We start from the raw sequence: 17,263 nt of genomic DNA, 5'->3' as shown, positions 1-17,263 counted from the left end.
GTCGTAAAGATTCGCTTGTCGTTCGCCGACTCCGTCCAAGGTCGGCTCGAAATCGCGACTCCAACGGCCGCAGTGTCGTTTTTCTACGTTAGTGTGTGGTCTAGACCGTATAGGTACGATCCAGATTCCGGTGGGTACCGCGAAGACGTGAACCGAAGTGGCCGTCATGTTCAAGTCGCTAAAACTCGAGAGAAGTCTGCCGTCGACGTCGTCCATGTCCGGCGCGTCGTTGCCCGACCACTTCGCCGAGAACGATCCAATCGCACAGACGATTATCGATTTCAAGGCGTCGGAATGCAAATTGTCCAGGCACGAGAAACTTGTGAAGTTGTCCAGTAAATCGTCCTGTCAGGTAATATAATATGTAACTCACCTCCCACGTCAAGTGTCAACCCAAGTCGGTGGTGTAACGCTTTTCGACTTGTTTTAATCCGAAGCTTTCGTCTATCCTCTGTTAATATTTGTTTTCCAGACTTTAGTGCGATCCGAACGCTTATGTTTTAGACTTTGGTCATCTTCATTTTGAGTGAAAAAACAATCCAATCGGTCAAACATTGTTCATGCGCATTAATATCTACCTATTCATTTATTTTTAATATTTAAGTATTATTTATACCTCCTGTAATACCTACTTCTGAAATTGTGTGTATATAAATTATAAACTAATTAGAATTAGAAAGAATCTAAAATGTGTGTATTTATATAATTATTATACTAGGGATGTCGACGAGTTTCGAGAAGTAGGTAATTTTATTTTACAATATTTAACTTTATTTTTAGATTTCAACTTGCCAATGTAGTGGATGGCGAGGTAGAAGTGATAATGGGTTGATGACTTCGATTTGCACAAAATCTGGCTGTAATCATCCTCTATGTGAGTAAAAGTTTAAAAATTAACTAGTTAAATTATACTTATGCCGGATTGCACAAAACATTTAATGAATCAATAGTGAGCTAATGGTCCCTTAAACAAGATTAAGTGGCCTGTGATTGGTCCATTAAATTTTTAGTGAATCATTAATTTTAATAAATTGTTTATGCAACCCAGCATCAGTCTAGTTACTGCAATTTTCAATATAGACACTAGAAAAATGACCTAAATGGGGAAACTTCCAAAACATATTAAGAATTACTGTGTAAAATTATAAAACACTAATTACTCAACTGCTAACTAATTTTACTTTTGTTTAATGTTAAAAATAATATTTGAATACTACTTTTTATAAAACATTGTACCTACATATTATTATTGTGTATTTACCTATAGTATAATTATTATAATAGTGGCCAGCCAATGCCTCAATGGTGTCAACCTTATAGCTTACCTAGCTATAGGTAGACTACCTACCTAAATAAATGGCTATTTATTTCTCGTCATACAAATTGAACAAAATAAAGTTAATCTAAAAGCTGTACCACTTAAAAATTAGGACGCAAAACTCAATAGCATGACAATTCCTACCAATGTGAGACAATTAAATATTTTATTAAATAATATGTAGTAAATTATATTATTATAAAATAATAGACACTACTCATGTTACTTTTTCGTTCTGTACAAAATTATGATTGTAAACATTAATTAGTTTTAAAAATTTGCGAGAAAATTTGTTATACCTAGCCTAGGTATTATTTATTATTTTTTAGCTTCACATGTATCACATTTAGAAAGTGCCAAGGATGAACAGTTAAATTCCTTACTAGCATTAGTATTTGATCTCGATAATTTATCAGTCATTATAAATCAAGAAAAGAAAAAAACAAGTATTGAGAGAAATTATGTACAAGAAGACGCCTATGGTGCAGTTTATCGTGTAAGTAACGTTTATAATCTTATCACATTTTTTACCTTTCTGGAATTAATTTTAATTATTTATGTTTTAGGAATTACAAAATTTTGTATATCCCGGATCTAGTATCACACTTGATAAATTATTTGGAAATCCACCATTTGAAGTTCCGAACATAGTTAAAACTTTAATGAACTTTAATATGTATAAGTTTGGTCATAACAGTTCTGTAAGCTTAACATTAAAATACTCAATACCATTATAATATGTATTCATTTTAAAATACTTACCTAATACATGTATTTACCGATATCTGGTATTTTCGTTATTTTAGAATACTGGTATACCGTGAATCACTAATTACCGTTGTTACCAAAAATACCGTATACCTATATTTATTAATTATTATTTTTATATAATCGTAATGACATAATACAATAGCCCCATCCTAGGTTGGAAAGTTGGAAACAGTAATAAATTTGCCGAGGGTTATGGTATTTTTAGTAATTAACGAGGTACATTATTTTTGATAATTACGGTAGTAAACAGATACTGGTATCAAAATTTAAAATACCGCCTGCCCTAATTTTAATACCTAACTTAATAATATTATAAAAAATATGTTTCAGCAACTAAAAATTGCTTTAAAAATCAGTAAATTTGTAACAAAACATTTTGATCTTTGGAAATGGATTTCTCCTAAGGAATTACCGCAATGTAAAACATTTCAACATAGGAAAAATTATGAATTTTATTATCAAAGGTAATTATAAATAAGTATCAATATTTTTATACACAAAACTTAGGTATGTATTAAGTAATATTTTTATAATATATTGGCTTTGTGTCTTAGATATTTAGTATTTTGTCAACTACCCAAATATCTTCATTCGATTGCACCAAGTTTTAAAATGAGTTTGATATTTGGTCAAGACATTCTTAAGTACACATTAAAAACTTTTAGAATGCATTTAATGGACTGGTGTCATGCATCATCTTCAAAATGGTCAAACCGTCAAAAACACTTTTGCATGAGTTATTTGCCCAAGTAAATACATTAATGTACATTTAATTTTAAAAACTTATTTAAACATACTTAATTAGAAATACATTACATTATATTTTTTAAAATCTTAGATATATGAATTTATTAGAAGAAGAAGTGTATGCTGTTCATTCACCAATATGGGATTTGCATTTCAAGGAGTTTGATCCAAAAAAAGCCCTTCTAACTGGTGAATAAATTACTTTTTTAATATATATAGTTTATATTATGTCTTTCTATTACTTAATTTAAATTGATAACCCTAACACTTCAGATCCCCTGGACTCCGGGCTAGATGAAACCAAGGAAGCAGAACATAGAGATTGTAGAAAAAAAGATAAACTTCCGAAAGAGTATGTATAATATATACTGATACCAGTTAAAAACAAATATTTAATTTAATACTAATTGGCACTAATTTTTTTTATAATTATTAACTTTAAAAAAAAAAAATTATATATTTAAGTTATATTGTTAGTTACTTAATATGTTTCGTTTCACTCTCTTCCCCTTAATAGTTAAGAATTTGAATATAACTATATTAGACTTATTACTAATTTTAAAATTTCAATTTACTTTTTAGTGATACGTCAATGAAACGAAATAAAAAACATAGTGTTGAAAATGCTTTATCAGAAGACAAAATTATAGACGTTATAAAAAATGTTCAAAGTAGGCCTATCACTTACTCGAAGGTAAACTATATTTTAAAACTAATTTTAGTTATTTATATATTTAAATGTACCTAACTATGAAAAGAAGTAATTTTTTTATTGTACTTCAAGTAACCATAGTCATAAATAATCATCACCTATATTAACCAAATTAGAGCTGTAAAATGCTTTTTCACAGGAAATTTTTTCTTTGTTTAAAGTTTTCATTTCTGAATTTTTAAAATTTTTTCAATTTTATCTTATATTCTGAGTAGAACGATGAATGTATTGATTTTACAATGAAGTGTCTTTTTTTTTTTAATTTTTAATTTTTTTATGTGTAGTCACCTTTTAGGACAGTAAAAGTGCTTGGATTTTCTTCACCAGAACCTTTTCTGATAGGAAAGTAAATCTAGTTGGTACTTTGGGGGTCTAAAGTAAAAATTTCCCAGTAGTTTTCAAAAACGCCTTAAAAAACAAAAGAAAAATTAAAGAAAAACGGGAATTTTTATGTAAAATCTGTTTTTGAGAAAATCGATTTTGGTTTTTGGTACAACTCTAAAACAAATGACCGTAATTACATACAATTTTGACTGAATATTTATATTAGCATTTTCTATACACCCTAACATTTTTAAATATTTTGATTTATTTTGAGCTGTTTACGGACATTTTCGGTTTCTATTTATTTCAATTTTCTTTTCTATAAATATCAATAATTTGTTGGTTAAAAAGCTTGAAAATTTAATAGAAGGTTCCTATTATATTGTTTCAAAGGCAGATGAAAACAATTTTAAATCCATAGTCACTTTTTTTTTATAAGCATCTAAAGTTCAAACATTGACAAAATAAGTAAAAATGACGAAAATTTGCAAATTATTTTTAGTTAGAAGTTCATGAAAAATTTTCTTTTTAAATCTGAGATTTGAAAATGTAATACAAGATTCCTCATAAGTTTGTCTACCTTTTATAAAAAAAAAAAAATGTCCATGAGCAACTCAAATTAAATTTTTATGAGCCCTTGAAATCCATATTTTTACAACATTTCTCGCGTAACGATCTTCTTATTTTGTTGTAATTAAAAAACGAATGACTGTAAATACTTGAAAATTTCACTGAATGTTTATATTAGTATTTCCAATGTACGATAAACTTTTGAAAATAATTTAACTCTTTTTGAGCTGTTTACGGATATTGTCAGTTTTCAATTTTTTTAGTTTTTTTTTCTATAAATATCAATAAAGTTTTATCTGTTGGGCCAAAAAGTGTAAAAATTAATACAAGGCTCCTGATATATTGTTACAATAGCAGTTGAAAAATATTAAAAATGCATAAGCATAATTTTTTTTTATAAGCATTTAAGATCGAATTTCGACAACATTTATAAAATGTTCAACTTTTATATTTAAGGATTTAAATTTTAAAACAAGATTCCACATAAATAGTTAATTCTGTTACTAAAAAATCTATAAAAAATACATAAGCACAGTTTATTTTTATAGTCATTTTAAGCTCAAATTTGAACGAAATTACATATTAAAAACCCTGGAATAACTATTTTAGTTATTTTATTGTTGTGATTATATACTATTATTCTTGAGTATACTTGAAACTTCTAAAGTATACTATTATATATCTATGATAGTACCACGATTTGTTGTTGATGTATAACACGTTATAAGTACCTAATGGATATTGTGATATGATTAATTTGGAGTTTATTATAGATACCTATTATTGTTCAATTTTTTTTTTTTAATACCATAGATGAGTATATAATATATTTTATACCTAGAATGACATACCGTCTCTGCTAAGAATCGTTTTTCTTATACAGTGATATTATATCATTGAAGTCAAATTTAATACTAACCATTATACAGTGACCTACTTGTAACCTTGTTACCTATCTATGAGTTAACTACATGAATACCTGTAGGTAGTAGTCATGTTTCCATCTTTGTTATAATATTATTACATGTTTCGTAAAAATAATAAAAATAGTCATAAAATACCGACTATATTGTGTTTTGTATTGCTACAGACTTATATATCAAAGTATATAAGGTGTGGATATTATGTGCTATACTCCTTTTCAAAATAGAATATACCTCTTTCGCACATGTTAAATAATTCAATTGGTGCATCAAGAACCACGTGATCACGCTAACAATGGGAAATTGGTGGGGAATATGTGCCGCCGAACATAAATTGGTTGCCGACCGGTATATTCTCTTTTGAAAAGGAGTATAGAAGAAATTACCATACTCTATTCAGATTAAGAAACCCACTTTCGCGCACGCAACTGAACCGCCGGCAGCTGTCAGACCCCCTTGGTGAGTGTCGGCTGCTCTGTGATTGGTCGCCAGTTGTCGACGGCTACCGTCACCGGTCGTTATCGTATACGTATACACTTGCGGAACGTCGGCGGGGGCGTTGCTGCAAACATCAGCGCCAACTGGTGGCAACAGACATGCGCGAACAAGACTAGTATTTGTCAAGCGAGTGGAAATTCTTATTCTGAATAGAGTATAGTTACCACAATGGTCATAATAATATTATCGTTATGGCAGAAATGATTTATAAACGTTAATAGATAATAGTATTTGATGGTCTAGAATTTCCAAAAAAATTAACAATTACAAAATCTATATAAAAAATAAAATTCAGATTTTGAAAATGTTCATGACAATTTACAGTTCTAAACCATCCCATAATAATAAGTATTTATTTGTTTCTTAGTTATAAATCTAGTTCTAAACAAATATTCATTCACTAACTATTTAAGTTACCTATTCATTAATTTCATAATATTGACATTAATAATAGTATACTTTGTTTAATTTTTACATTTGTATTATGTGTGCTAATTTTAAGCTGTAATTTTGGTATCCATTAATATTAACTTCTTAGTGTTCATAATTAATTTGTTATTTTTAAATGTTTGAAACCTCTTCATTAACTTAGAATAATATCCAGTAATATAGTTCGCTTAAATTATTTAATTTATTGTTCAATAGTTGTATTTTAATACCTTTATGTTCACAATAAATGTCTTTAATCATTTTTATTTTCATTATTGAAACTAATATAAAAATAATTTAGGAGTTTGGATTAGAAACCGGGCCTCGTGGACATCAAGCTCGAACAGAAGAAGATAATGGAATTATACGCTTCGTGGTTATAGGTAATTCATTAGAGTCAAGAGTCGAAAAAAGTACAATGTTGTGGCTTATGCAATTAAGAAATTTGTTCCGAACTCAATTGCCAGGAATGCCAGTTAGATACATTACGCGAATAGTATTTGATACGTAAGTATTTATTTTTACTACAATTTCAATGGTAATATGACAATTACTATTATTATTCATATGTTGCCTAGATATCTAGGTATCTATAAAATCTAGTTAAATAATCTGTAGTTTCCTATTTTCATAATTTTTTTTCTCTGAATATATTACTCGTAGGTAGTATAGTCAGTCAAAAATTATAATATTTTAAGATAACTTTTGAAAACAGTATGGCTTGCTATTACTTATTATAAATATTACTTATTTAAATTTAAATTGTTAAAATGTTCATTAAATTAAAATTGTATTGATTAATTTTAAAAGAAATAATAATTAATTAACAATTGATTCATACATTTGAAGGTAAATAAATAATTTAGATCATTTTAACTGATTTACATAAAACAACACAATAATTCTGGAACAAGTTGAAACAATTATTTGTAGCTAAAATTTGCTGTATGTGTAAATAATATAATAAATACATATTTATATTTTTAAATTAGGAAACACAAGACATTAGCTTTGTTGAAAAATGGCGTTCCAATTGGTGGTATATGTTTTTGTCCATTTGTCTCTCAAGGTTTTACAGAAATAGTGTTCTGTGCAGTCAAAGTTGATCAACAAGAAAATGGATATGGAACACACCTAATGAATCATTTAAAGGATTATCATATTCAGCATAATATACTTAATTTTCTTACTTATGCTGATCAACTTGCAATTGGTATGGCTTGTGATAAATAATACCAGATTATTATAACTTATTCAAAATATTTTCATAGAATATTTTAAGAAACAAGGGTTTAGCCAAGATGTAAGGTTATCAAATAAAACACATCAAGAATATATTAAACATTATCAGGGTGCAATATTGATGCACTGTGAACTAAATCCAAAAATTATTTATACTCAATTAACATCAGTGATACGTTTACAAAAAGAAGTAAATAAATTACATTTACACTTACAATTAATTACATTTATATTATTGTGTTAATAACTAATAAGCAAACACTTTTTATAGATAGTTAAAAGTCTTGTGGAAGAAAAAAAAATGAAAATAGAAGGGCATAACCCAGGCCTAACATGTTTCTTTGATGGTGTACGCCATGTCCCGATTGAATCAATACCCGGTGTTGTGGATGCTGGTTGGACACCATCAACTCGGGCCATAGAAATGAACAGTCGGGTTACAAGAAATAGTCGTGCCACGGTAGAAACAACTGATATTGATGTCTTAACTAAACAGCTAAAAAAAGTTTTGCAATTTGTAAGTATATAATAAGAAAAAAATATTAATAGGATGTCAGCGCAGTGCTTGTTTTATCTCAGACTCATACTCAACATTGACAAAACTTGTTCAAATTAAATTGTTTTTTATAATTGTTGAGTTATCTTAAAGTAAACTAAACGTGCCTATTACACAATTTATGTAGAATAATATTTTTGAGGGTTTGACATATTGGTTTATTATTATTTGACAAAAAAATTAATTTAATTGAAATGGATATTACATTATTTTGAGACAATAATTACATTAGAATCTTAAAAAATGTTTGATTTTTGTATCAAGTCAATTTACTGAAAAATTACTCGAAAAAATAAAATAAAAAATGTATTTGTATATTATGTTGTACGTTAACCAGTAAGAGAAAACAAATAGTGTGCTCTTTTAAAATAGTGTTATTAATTGATAATTAATCATAAAATCATATGCTTTATAATCTAAGTTTATGCAAACATATTTTTATGCGTATCCATTTTTATTTATTGTGGATATCAATCATTTTTCTATTTAGTTTTCTTTATAATTTATACCGCGTATCAATTTTTTTTAGATAAAAAACAACGAACTTTCTGAACCATTTTTGAATCCAGTTGATAAAGATGTTCCTTCTTACTATGATATTATAAAATATCCTATGGGTAAGTTTAAAAAAAAAAAAAATAGAATTCAGTTACTTAATTATTGGAAATTATTTAATTATATAACAGTGAATCATTATATAAGTGATACAATAAATTAAAATAATAACTGTAATAATATAAGTGTTGCTCTATGAAGATTTAATTTTCTTGTTATCTTTTAATTAATCAGTCTATTTGATTTACAGACTTGAGTACAATTGGTAAACGATTGGCTTCAGGCTACTATTCGTCTAGAAAGTTGTTTATTGCTGATATGAGACGAATTTTTACCAATTGTAAAACATTTAATCCAGAGAATTCATATTGGGCAAACTGTGCAGTTGAATTGGAAAAACTTTTCCAGATTAAAATGAAAGAAATGAAACTCTGGGATTACTAAATTTAGTAATTTTTTTTATTTTTTATAACAAATATGAACAGTTGTTAAACTTTTTTTTGTAAATTATTTATAAAAATTCATTATACATAAAGGTTACTTTTATTTTGATGTTTGGGTATAATATTATGTTATTATATGATTTTACTTATAACTAATTATAACTACTTATATTATTTACTGAAACATTTATTTTTATATATGGGACACTGTGACATGTTTTGTAAGATAGATGTCTGACAACCAATATGTATCCCTGTTTATCATAATATAAGTTAGTGTCAGATTTAGACAATATTCTATTTATCCATTGTGAATGATGTGCCATTGTGTGTGTAGCAACTGATGTGTGCGCGTGAGTTCCCTGAACGCTTTATGTAATTATAGATAAACTACGGTTAAGAGGATGTGATACCTGCACGTGTTGTCTCCGTCTTACAATTGTGTAACATAACAAATTCTACGCTCAGCAGAACACGTGTAGCTCCGTTAGCTTAAAAATTAGAGTGAATTGACCTCTCATCAAATCTAAAGTTAGCTATGAGTATTTTAAAATTGTAAATTGTACATCTTAAGGAGATTCAATACCGTGGTTTCTGTTTTTGTCTAACGCACGTGTGCATAGTATTTTGGACGTGTTTTTTGCCAACATACCATCTCATCTAATGAAGCGATAAGAATTCTGAAAACAGATTTGAATTTGTCGTCAAGTCTACTTGAAATCGACTTTTCCACATTTTTGACATCATAATTATGCCCCAATTTCTTATTTCTCATATTCAAAAAGAGTACTTAAAATTATGGTATTTAAAATCTTGGAGAAGTTAAAATCAAAAATGTGGGAAAGTCGATTTCAAGTAGACTTGACGACAAATTCAAATCTGTTTTCCACGTGTGGAAAATCAATTACGTACATTTGTGCTGCCACACGTCAACATAATTTGCGATTAATAAAGTTTTGACATGAAAGTATAATCTTATTGTTTTTTACAAAACCAATAAAAAGTCAATACCATTTACTTATAGATAGCGAATTAGGTATTTGGGTCTGTTGTAGCTCTACTCTAGGTATAGTTGGTACTTTAGAATGTCAAAAGTAAAAATTCCTACTAGTTTTCAATATCAGAAAAAAATATAGGAGAAATTGGGATTTATACGCAAAATCAGTTTTCAACAAAATTGGCTTAACTCAAAAACTAATACCTTAGATCCTTAAAAATTTCACCAAATATTTATATGACAATTTTCCAAACATGATAAAATTTCAAAAAATTTATGCCAATTTTGATTTATTTTATAGGCATAATAAAATGTCGCTTTTCATTAGATTTTATGTAACTATTGTCGATAAAAAAATGTTCACGCTGTCAAAATACAATGCTCCTCAAAAGTTGTTTTATTATACTTGTTAGTTGTTAACTGTTGTATTAAATATTTAAGTTTTTTACCCGAGCTTCATAAATGCATTAGGTATATAATTTATTTATATAGGTGTAAATTAAATTGATACACAATCACATAGGTATAATATACTCGTAGTCTATCTGGCAGTGTACGCATAACGCATGTACGAATATGTCTTTGGTGTATGTGTATAAATGCCTTGATTCAAAAATTGACATTTTGGCTTATAGTATTATGAAAATCAAACATTTTTATATTTTTTTGGTACAGATCACGTAAGTCAAAACTATAACTCACTATCAGTGAATCTTGTTTTGATCTGAAAATTTTTAGCCACATTATATTGTGTACAAAACACATAATATGTCTAGTTAAGTTTTGAGAATCTGACTTGATAGCATAAGTCTTATAGAATAAAAATCCAACTATCTTAAGAGGACGCTACCCATACATTTGTTGTCTCCGTCTTACACACGTATGACATGGCGAATTGTCATTCACTAGTTTCAATAGTGTGCTGTTCGTTTTGATACTAGAGTTAATTGACCTATTTTTAAAGTTTTAGGTAAGAACATTATCTATGCTTAAGCGTTGCCAATTTTCCAAAATTTTCATTTTCAAGCAAGAAATGAGTATGTGAAATATCAAAAATTTAAAATGCTCATATCTTGCTTGAAAATTAAAATATTGAATAAAAGCCAACGCTTATGATAATGAAGAATTGATTTTAAAGTTCTACTTAATAGTTAATATAAAAGTCGGTACATTGAATAAATTCTCAGCCCAGACATAATAAGATTTTTAAATGTTTTGATTAATCTTCCTGGAAACTAGTTGTTTTTGACCTTATACATTCAGTGGCGTAGCCAGGATTATCAAATGAGGGGTGTTTTAAGTATAGATTAAAACCAAGTTTATACAGTTTTCATATATGAATAAATTTAGGGTTCAGGACTTGACTTGTTGCACTAAAAATTATCGAAATATGCAGTCGAAATTCTCAAAATATGCTTAAATATATGTACTGTGTAGCAACATGTTTATATTATTTTTGAAAAATCATAAAACATATTGCAATTTTGGTAATAAAAAACTAAATAATAAGTAGGTATATAAACCTAATAAATAAATAAATAACAACTTTATTTTTAAAAATACTGGCATACAATAAGTACTAGGTTAATAAATAAGTAATAACGAATAATGTGATATGTGAACACCTTGATAAACGAACACGTACCTATATCTACTGATGTTCATTCCTTCGTACAATCTACAATCTAGATGTCAATTATAGTTTAAACACAGTTTTGTCACAAAGAGACTTATGAAATCTTACATATGCGAACATAAGGCCAACTGTCGCCAAGTTCCACCAACAACTTTAACAGCCCTCCGCCCCTCCCAAACATTAACTTAATTTTTTTAAGCTTATTTAATTTTATAATAGTATGGTATTATAAAAGGCTTCGGCCTCCCCAAATCTCAAAATTATCACCTATTGAACCTAACCAAACATAATATTTTTTAAGATATTTTTCAATGTTATCCAAATATAATTTTTCCCAACAATTGTACGTACATTTAAGTTAAAAAATATACAAATATGCAAATTCAAACTTTGTATTCAATTTTGTCATTTCATAAGACAAATTTATAAATTGCAAGCAGTCCCAAACCCTATAAACAATATATTTATTAGGAGAGAAAATGTCAATGGGGGGGAGGGGGGGGGGTTAAACACCACTGAATACATTTATTCAATGCACCAAAAATGTTATACACTAGTACGCGGTACGCCTTTACCCATACTTACAAACAAATTTGAAGGTGTCGAAAAAAGTACCAGATTAATGCATACATTAATATTTAATTATATGATTTTTTTGTATGTTTGTACATTTTAAATATGTTATTATACTTAATAAGAATATGAAATTTTATTATATTTAGTGAGGTAAATTTTTTTTTACGGTGGACCTCTACTGTCTTAGCAATTAATAAATAGAATAAAATTACAGTAAATTGTGCCATAATAATGTTCCACGTTTGAGGGGGAGACAGCTGCAAGATTTGCTGCTACTATACGTTTTTTACAGTGTTTAACTTTTAGATAACAATTTTAAAGGTGTTCAGAATTTGAAGATCTATAGTTTCTAATATTTTAAATCGTTGATCTCTTATAAATTATATTATATGGACCGTAATACGACTACAGATGATGAATTCTACAGATTAGCTTATATAATTCATCCGTTTTATGTACAATTTTTATACATCATTAATTACAAAGTTAAAAATCTTAGTACTGAATTTAATAATCTTAAAAGATTTATACAGTAAAAATTACAAATAAATACACACTTAATAAAAAAATTAATAGATTAAAGTGTATAATACAATATGTAATGAGTACACAACGTACAGTAAATAATATATCAAAAAGAATTTTGGATTTGACTGTGTGAGTAAGAAGTCTATTTTAATCAATAACATTCCCGCCAATATGGCTGAATTATACATCTCTTAATTTAACAATAAAAAATATATTTATAAGACATATAGATTATAGAAAAAAAACCGTATTTACAACAAAGAAGCTCAAAAGTGATTCCAAAAATGGGAAACATTAATATATCGTTGTAACACAATAAATATTTACTGAATACCTTCTAACCAGTCTTTAATCGGTTCTAGAACTATGTCTTGAGATGAGGAAATTACTTCTGCAAACTCAACTGCCATCTGACAATGAGAAAATTCAAAATGCTTCTTCTTTTTCCCCAACAGAGTCTTATTCTTTTTGCCGTCAATGCTCTCCAACTGATTTGACTTTGTTAACCTCAATGTATCCCTAAAACACAATACTTAGTAATCATATTGTAACCAGTGTAAGGTAGAAACATAAAGCAAATTACTGTAACAAAATTACTTTTGCAGTAACGCTGTACTATTTTTATTATATTTTATTTGGACTAACGCGGTAGATAACATGTTTTTTTACACATTAATAAAATAAGTTATGAATGTAAAGCGTTTGACAACAACAAGGAGCTAGGATATTCGAGAAAAATTAAAAACCAATACAATTTAATTATGATTGCGAAATTTTTAGATAGGTAATAATCAACAAAATTACCTTTTAAAGATCCCAGGAATATTTATACAATTTATATAATAATTAATAGTATACCTATTACCCCTTAGTCGTTATATACGGATTTTTTAATTAATTTTTAAAAGAGTAACTTTATTTGTTACGCCCTACTTTTTGAATGTAAAAATAACACAATGTGATGAAAATAATGTCGGGTGAAGCAAATGTAATTTAAACATAATATTTAATGTAATGAGTAGCATAAAGTTATAACTTTTCAAAAGTAATTTACCCAACTCAGCATGTGACTACAAATCTAACATAATTGAATACGTACAGTTCTTTTTCAAGCAATGTCTTGATTACTTCTGATCCCTTGGCCAATACTTTGTCTTGTTTGTTACATAGTATTATAATTTTAGTCTTGTTGGTTTGAATCGTTACATCAGTTAAAATTCTGTACAATAACCTGTAAAAAAATGTATGTTATTGAAAAGTACTTATATAGGTATTTATATTAGTTTTCAAACTTACTCGGCTACATCACAAATATCAGTTTGAACAGTTTCTGAATCCACAACAAACATAACACCTTTACAACTTATTTTGTAAGCATCCCAATATTTTGTGAACACTCTTTCGTGACCTGGAATGTCGACTATGCGCAACAAGTTCTGAAAAAACAATACATTAGAGTAATTCCTCATTGCGCTATATGCTATGGGTTATGTAGCGTTCTACATACCTTTTTACTTTTAAACTCGCCTATGTTTTCCACTTGGGACGTGAAAGATTGTACTGGTTTATTGTACAATAAGTGTGAAAATAGAGCCGTCTTACCCGAATCGCACAATCCCACGAGCAGTACATCACGGTTGGTCTTACTACTCTTTTTCCATAGAACAAATAGTACTGAAACGAAAAACAATTGGTTGTTATAAACTATTCAACACCTAGCGAGTACAATAAATTGGCTCCTGGAGATGTGCGGAGAAAAATCGTCACTCACCGATAGTTAAGAGCAGAACGAGCAGAGCAACCAGTAGCTCTCTAGTGAGAAAATAATCGTTTCCCGGAGTTTTAGCCACGTTCAGAGACATGGTCGACGACGAGCGTGGGACAGCCGAATAATATTAATACGCGAAAACCAAACTCGAAATCGGTCGAAAAAATGGAAAAAACGACAGAACTCACGAACGTAATCACTTTTTCGTATCGGTCTGGCGTGTTATCAGTGTAACTGTACGTCACCGATACGTCGTGTGCCCGCGTGTTCGGAGTCAATTGATAACGGCTTATACGCCAGCTGATTACAATTGGCGGGACGGTATTTGAACTTTGACTTTTTGAGTGCTAATAATATTAGTGTAATTCGAAAACGCATACAATATTTAGTGTGACCAAACGTCGCCCATTTATCCCGTCTTTCAGAGGTACTGGTACGTCCCGCATTTACGAAAACTTAGAATATGTATTTTATCATTTTATAGGACGCTGTGTATCGGTATTGATTTCATCTATTCTGTGGACTTGTGACTTTTTTCTACATTTTTCAAAAAACATCGAAAATTATTTTGCCACTAACAGTCTAATTCGGACGTGGGACTACGCGTCAACCTTGGAGGTAGGTCGAGATCGGAATTCCTGCCGAGCGAATTTTCTATGGAGGTTATATTTTCGGACTTGTGATTTTTTTTTTAAATTCAATTTGTTTGTCACTTTTATATAATACGAGTATATGAGTTTAAATATGTACGTAGAATACCTACCTATTATGTACATTTTTTATTCTATTAATAGTTATTTGATAAATTTTCATTTTTAATTTACTAAGAACATAATTTCTATTCCTATTTGTGATTTCAGACTTCAGTCAACTATTACTTTCATCTGATTCAAAATACATAACTGAAATGAATATCTCTTAGTGTTCTGAAAAAAAATTTGAATAAATATGATTCTTAAAAATGTTCAATCCCACCAATGTTCAATATACAAGCAATATGAATGTACGTGTCTTAAAAAAAGAATATTTACTTCAAATTCTACGACATAATAAAACTATGTTTCTAAGCACATATGCTTTCACGTCTTCTGAAGGTCGCTTGAGATATACACGTTTCTTTTTACTATTAGGCATTATTAGTACTACAGTCTACAGTAAGTTAAATAAGTTTTTTCCAAATATAATAATATATTTTAAATGTTTCAAGTACCCAAGAATAATATTTTTAAATTACAACAAAATAACTAAAACCGTTATTCTTAGTTTTAATATGTAATATTATCCAATTTTGAACTTAAAATAACTATAAAAAAGCGGCCAAGTGCGAATCGGACTCGAACATGAAGGGTAGCAGTAACTAACATAAATAATAAGTCGTTTCGTTCGGCCGGAACAAACTTTGGCCCCACCATCAGGTCCAGCAGAAATCGTATTATAAATCGTATATTATAATAATATTACCCGCTCAGGTTCCTGCCCCCCGCGCGCTCCGCACCAGGTACCGATCAAGCCACACCCCTCGGGATTTATAATTATTATTTAGGTACTTATTTTTTTAATAAAAAAAAACTACTTACTAAATCTCGTTCAAACCAATTTTCAGTAGAAATTTGCATGGTAATGTACATCATATATTTTTTTTAGTTTTATCATCCTCTTATTTTAGAAGTTTGGGGGGGGACACATTTTATCACTTTGGAAGTGTCTCTTACGCAAACTATTCAATTAAGAAAAAAATGATATTAGAAAACTCAATATCATTTTTGAAGACATATCCATAGATACCTCACACGTATGGGTTGGATGAAAAAATTGAGTTTCAGTTAAGTATTGGGAGCCACCAAAATTTATTTTTTTTCTAATTTTGTGTGAAAATGTTAATGCGGTTCACTGAATAAATCTACTTAAGTACCAAGTTTCAACAGTATAGTTCTTATAGTTTCGGAGAAAAGTGGCTGTGACACCCGGACGGACAGATAGACGGACATGACGAATTTATAAGGGTTCCGTTTTTTGGTACAGAACCCTGCAAAACAGTATTTTTTTTGAAAATTTTTGTATCATGACATTTTGGAAAGTTCACTGAACAGAAAAGGTGATTCAAACGCTTGATCCGGCAATTCAAAAAAAAATTAATAAACTAAGAATGAACGTAAATAGTTCAGGACTTGAAACCGGTTTTGGAAACTGGTATAAACTGTTTAAAAACTGAAACCGAAAACAAAATCAAAAATAAAAATGGAAAAAATTGGAAACTGGTATTAAAACCAAAACCGAAACTGAAAAAAATTGGAAACCGGTATACAAAATCGAAACCAAAACCAAAATTTCCTAATACCGGTATTGAAAAATTGAAACCAAAATCGAAAAAAATAAAAACCAGTACCTATACAAAATCGAAACCGAAAAAAATTTCTATTGGTTTCAAGCCCTGCATCGTAGTTTTATTAACAGTAAATACTTAATATCTTAAAAAGATTAGATAACGATAATATTATGATAATACGTAAAATCAAATTTAAAATAAGTCGAACATCCTAAAAACTTACTAAACACCACAACTTTGAATTTTTAAATTCATATATATTATATAACCACTTCTTTTTACTGATAATTTTAATACAAGATGTTCATTAGTATACCTATATGTCTATATTAAGTTTTATTATT

The 17,263-nt window shown here is 28.7% G+C and overlaps 2 protein-coding genes across 2 annotated transcripts; one reads left to right on the top strand and one right to left on the bottom strand.

The window, feature by feature from the left end:
• The first annotated feature begins 6 nt into the window (after nt 1-6).
• Nucleotides 7-9,167, top strand: LOC100163698 (histone acetyltransferase KAT2B). Its single transcript, XM_001943524.5, has 15 exons — nt 7-352; nt 781-874; nt 1,648-1,814; nt 1,885-2,019; nt 2,420-2,553; nt 2,644-2,838; nt 2,928-3,025; nt 3,110-3,188; nt 3,419-3,530; nt 6,594-6,799; nt 7,285-7,505; nt 7,564-7,724; nt 7,806-8,051; nt 8,620-8,707; nt 8,896-9,167. Exons 1-15 carry the CDS (start codon nt 167-169, stop codon nt 9,087-9,089), a joined length of 2,316 nt encoding a protein of 771 aa, XP_001943559.2. The 5' UTR covers nt 7-166; the 3' UTR covers nt 9,090-9,167.
• A 3,616-nt stretch (nt 9,168-12,783) lies between these two features.
• Nucleotides 12,784-14,809, bottom strand: LOC100165738 (signal recognition particle receptor subunit beta). Its single transcript, XM_001944116.5, has 5 exons — nt 14,597-14,809; nt 14,333-14,499; nt 14,122-14,261; nt 13,925-14,056; nt 12,784-13,344 (listed from the first exon to the last, which is right to left on the bottom strand). Exons 1-5 carry the CDS (start codon nt 14,685-14,687, stop codon nt 13,149-13,151), a joined length of 726 nt encoding a protein of 241 aa, XP_001944151.1. The 5' UTR covers nt 14,688-14,809; the 3' UTR covers nt 12,784-13,148.
• Nucleotides 14,810-17,263: the final 2,454 nt, after the last annotated feature.

Source organism: Acyrthosiphon pisum, chromosome A1 (assembly GCF_005508785.2).
Source record: "Acyrthosiphon pisum isolate AL4f chromosome A1, pea_aphid_22Mar2018_4r6ur, whole genome shotgun sequence".
Classification (NCBI taxonomy): domain Eukaryota; kingdom Metazoa; phylum Arthropoda; class Insecta; order Hemiptera; family Aphididae; genus Acyrthosiphon; species Acyrthosiphon pisum.
This window is presented reverse-complemented; position numbering and strand designations above follow the sequence as displayed.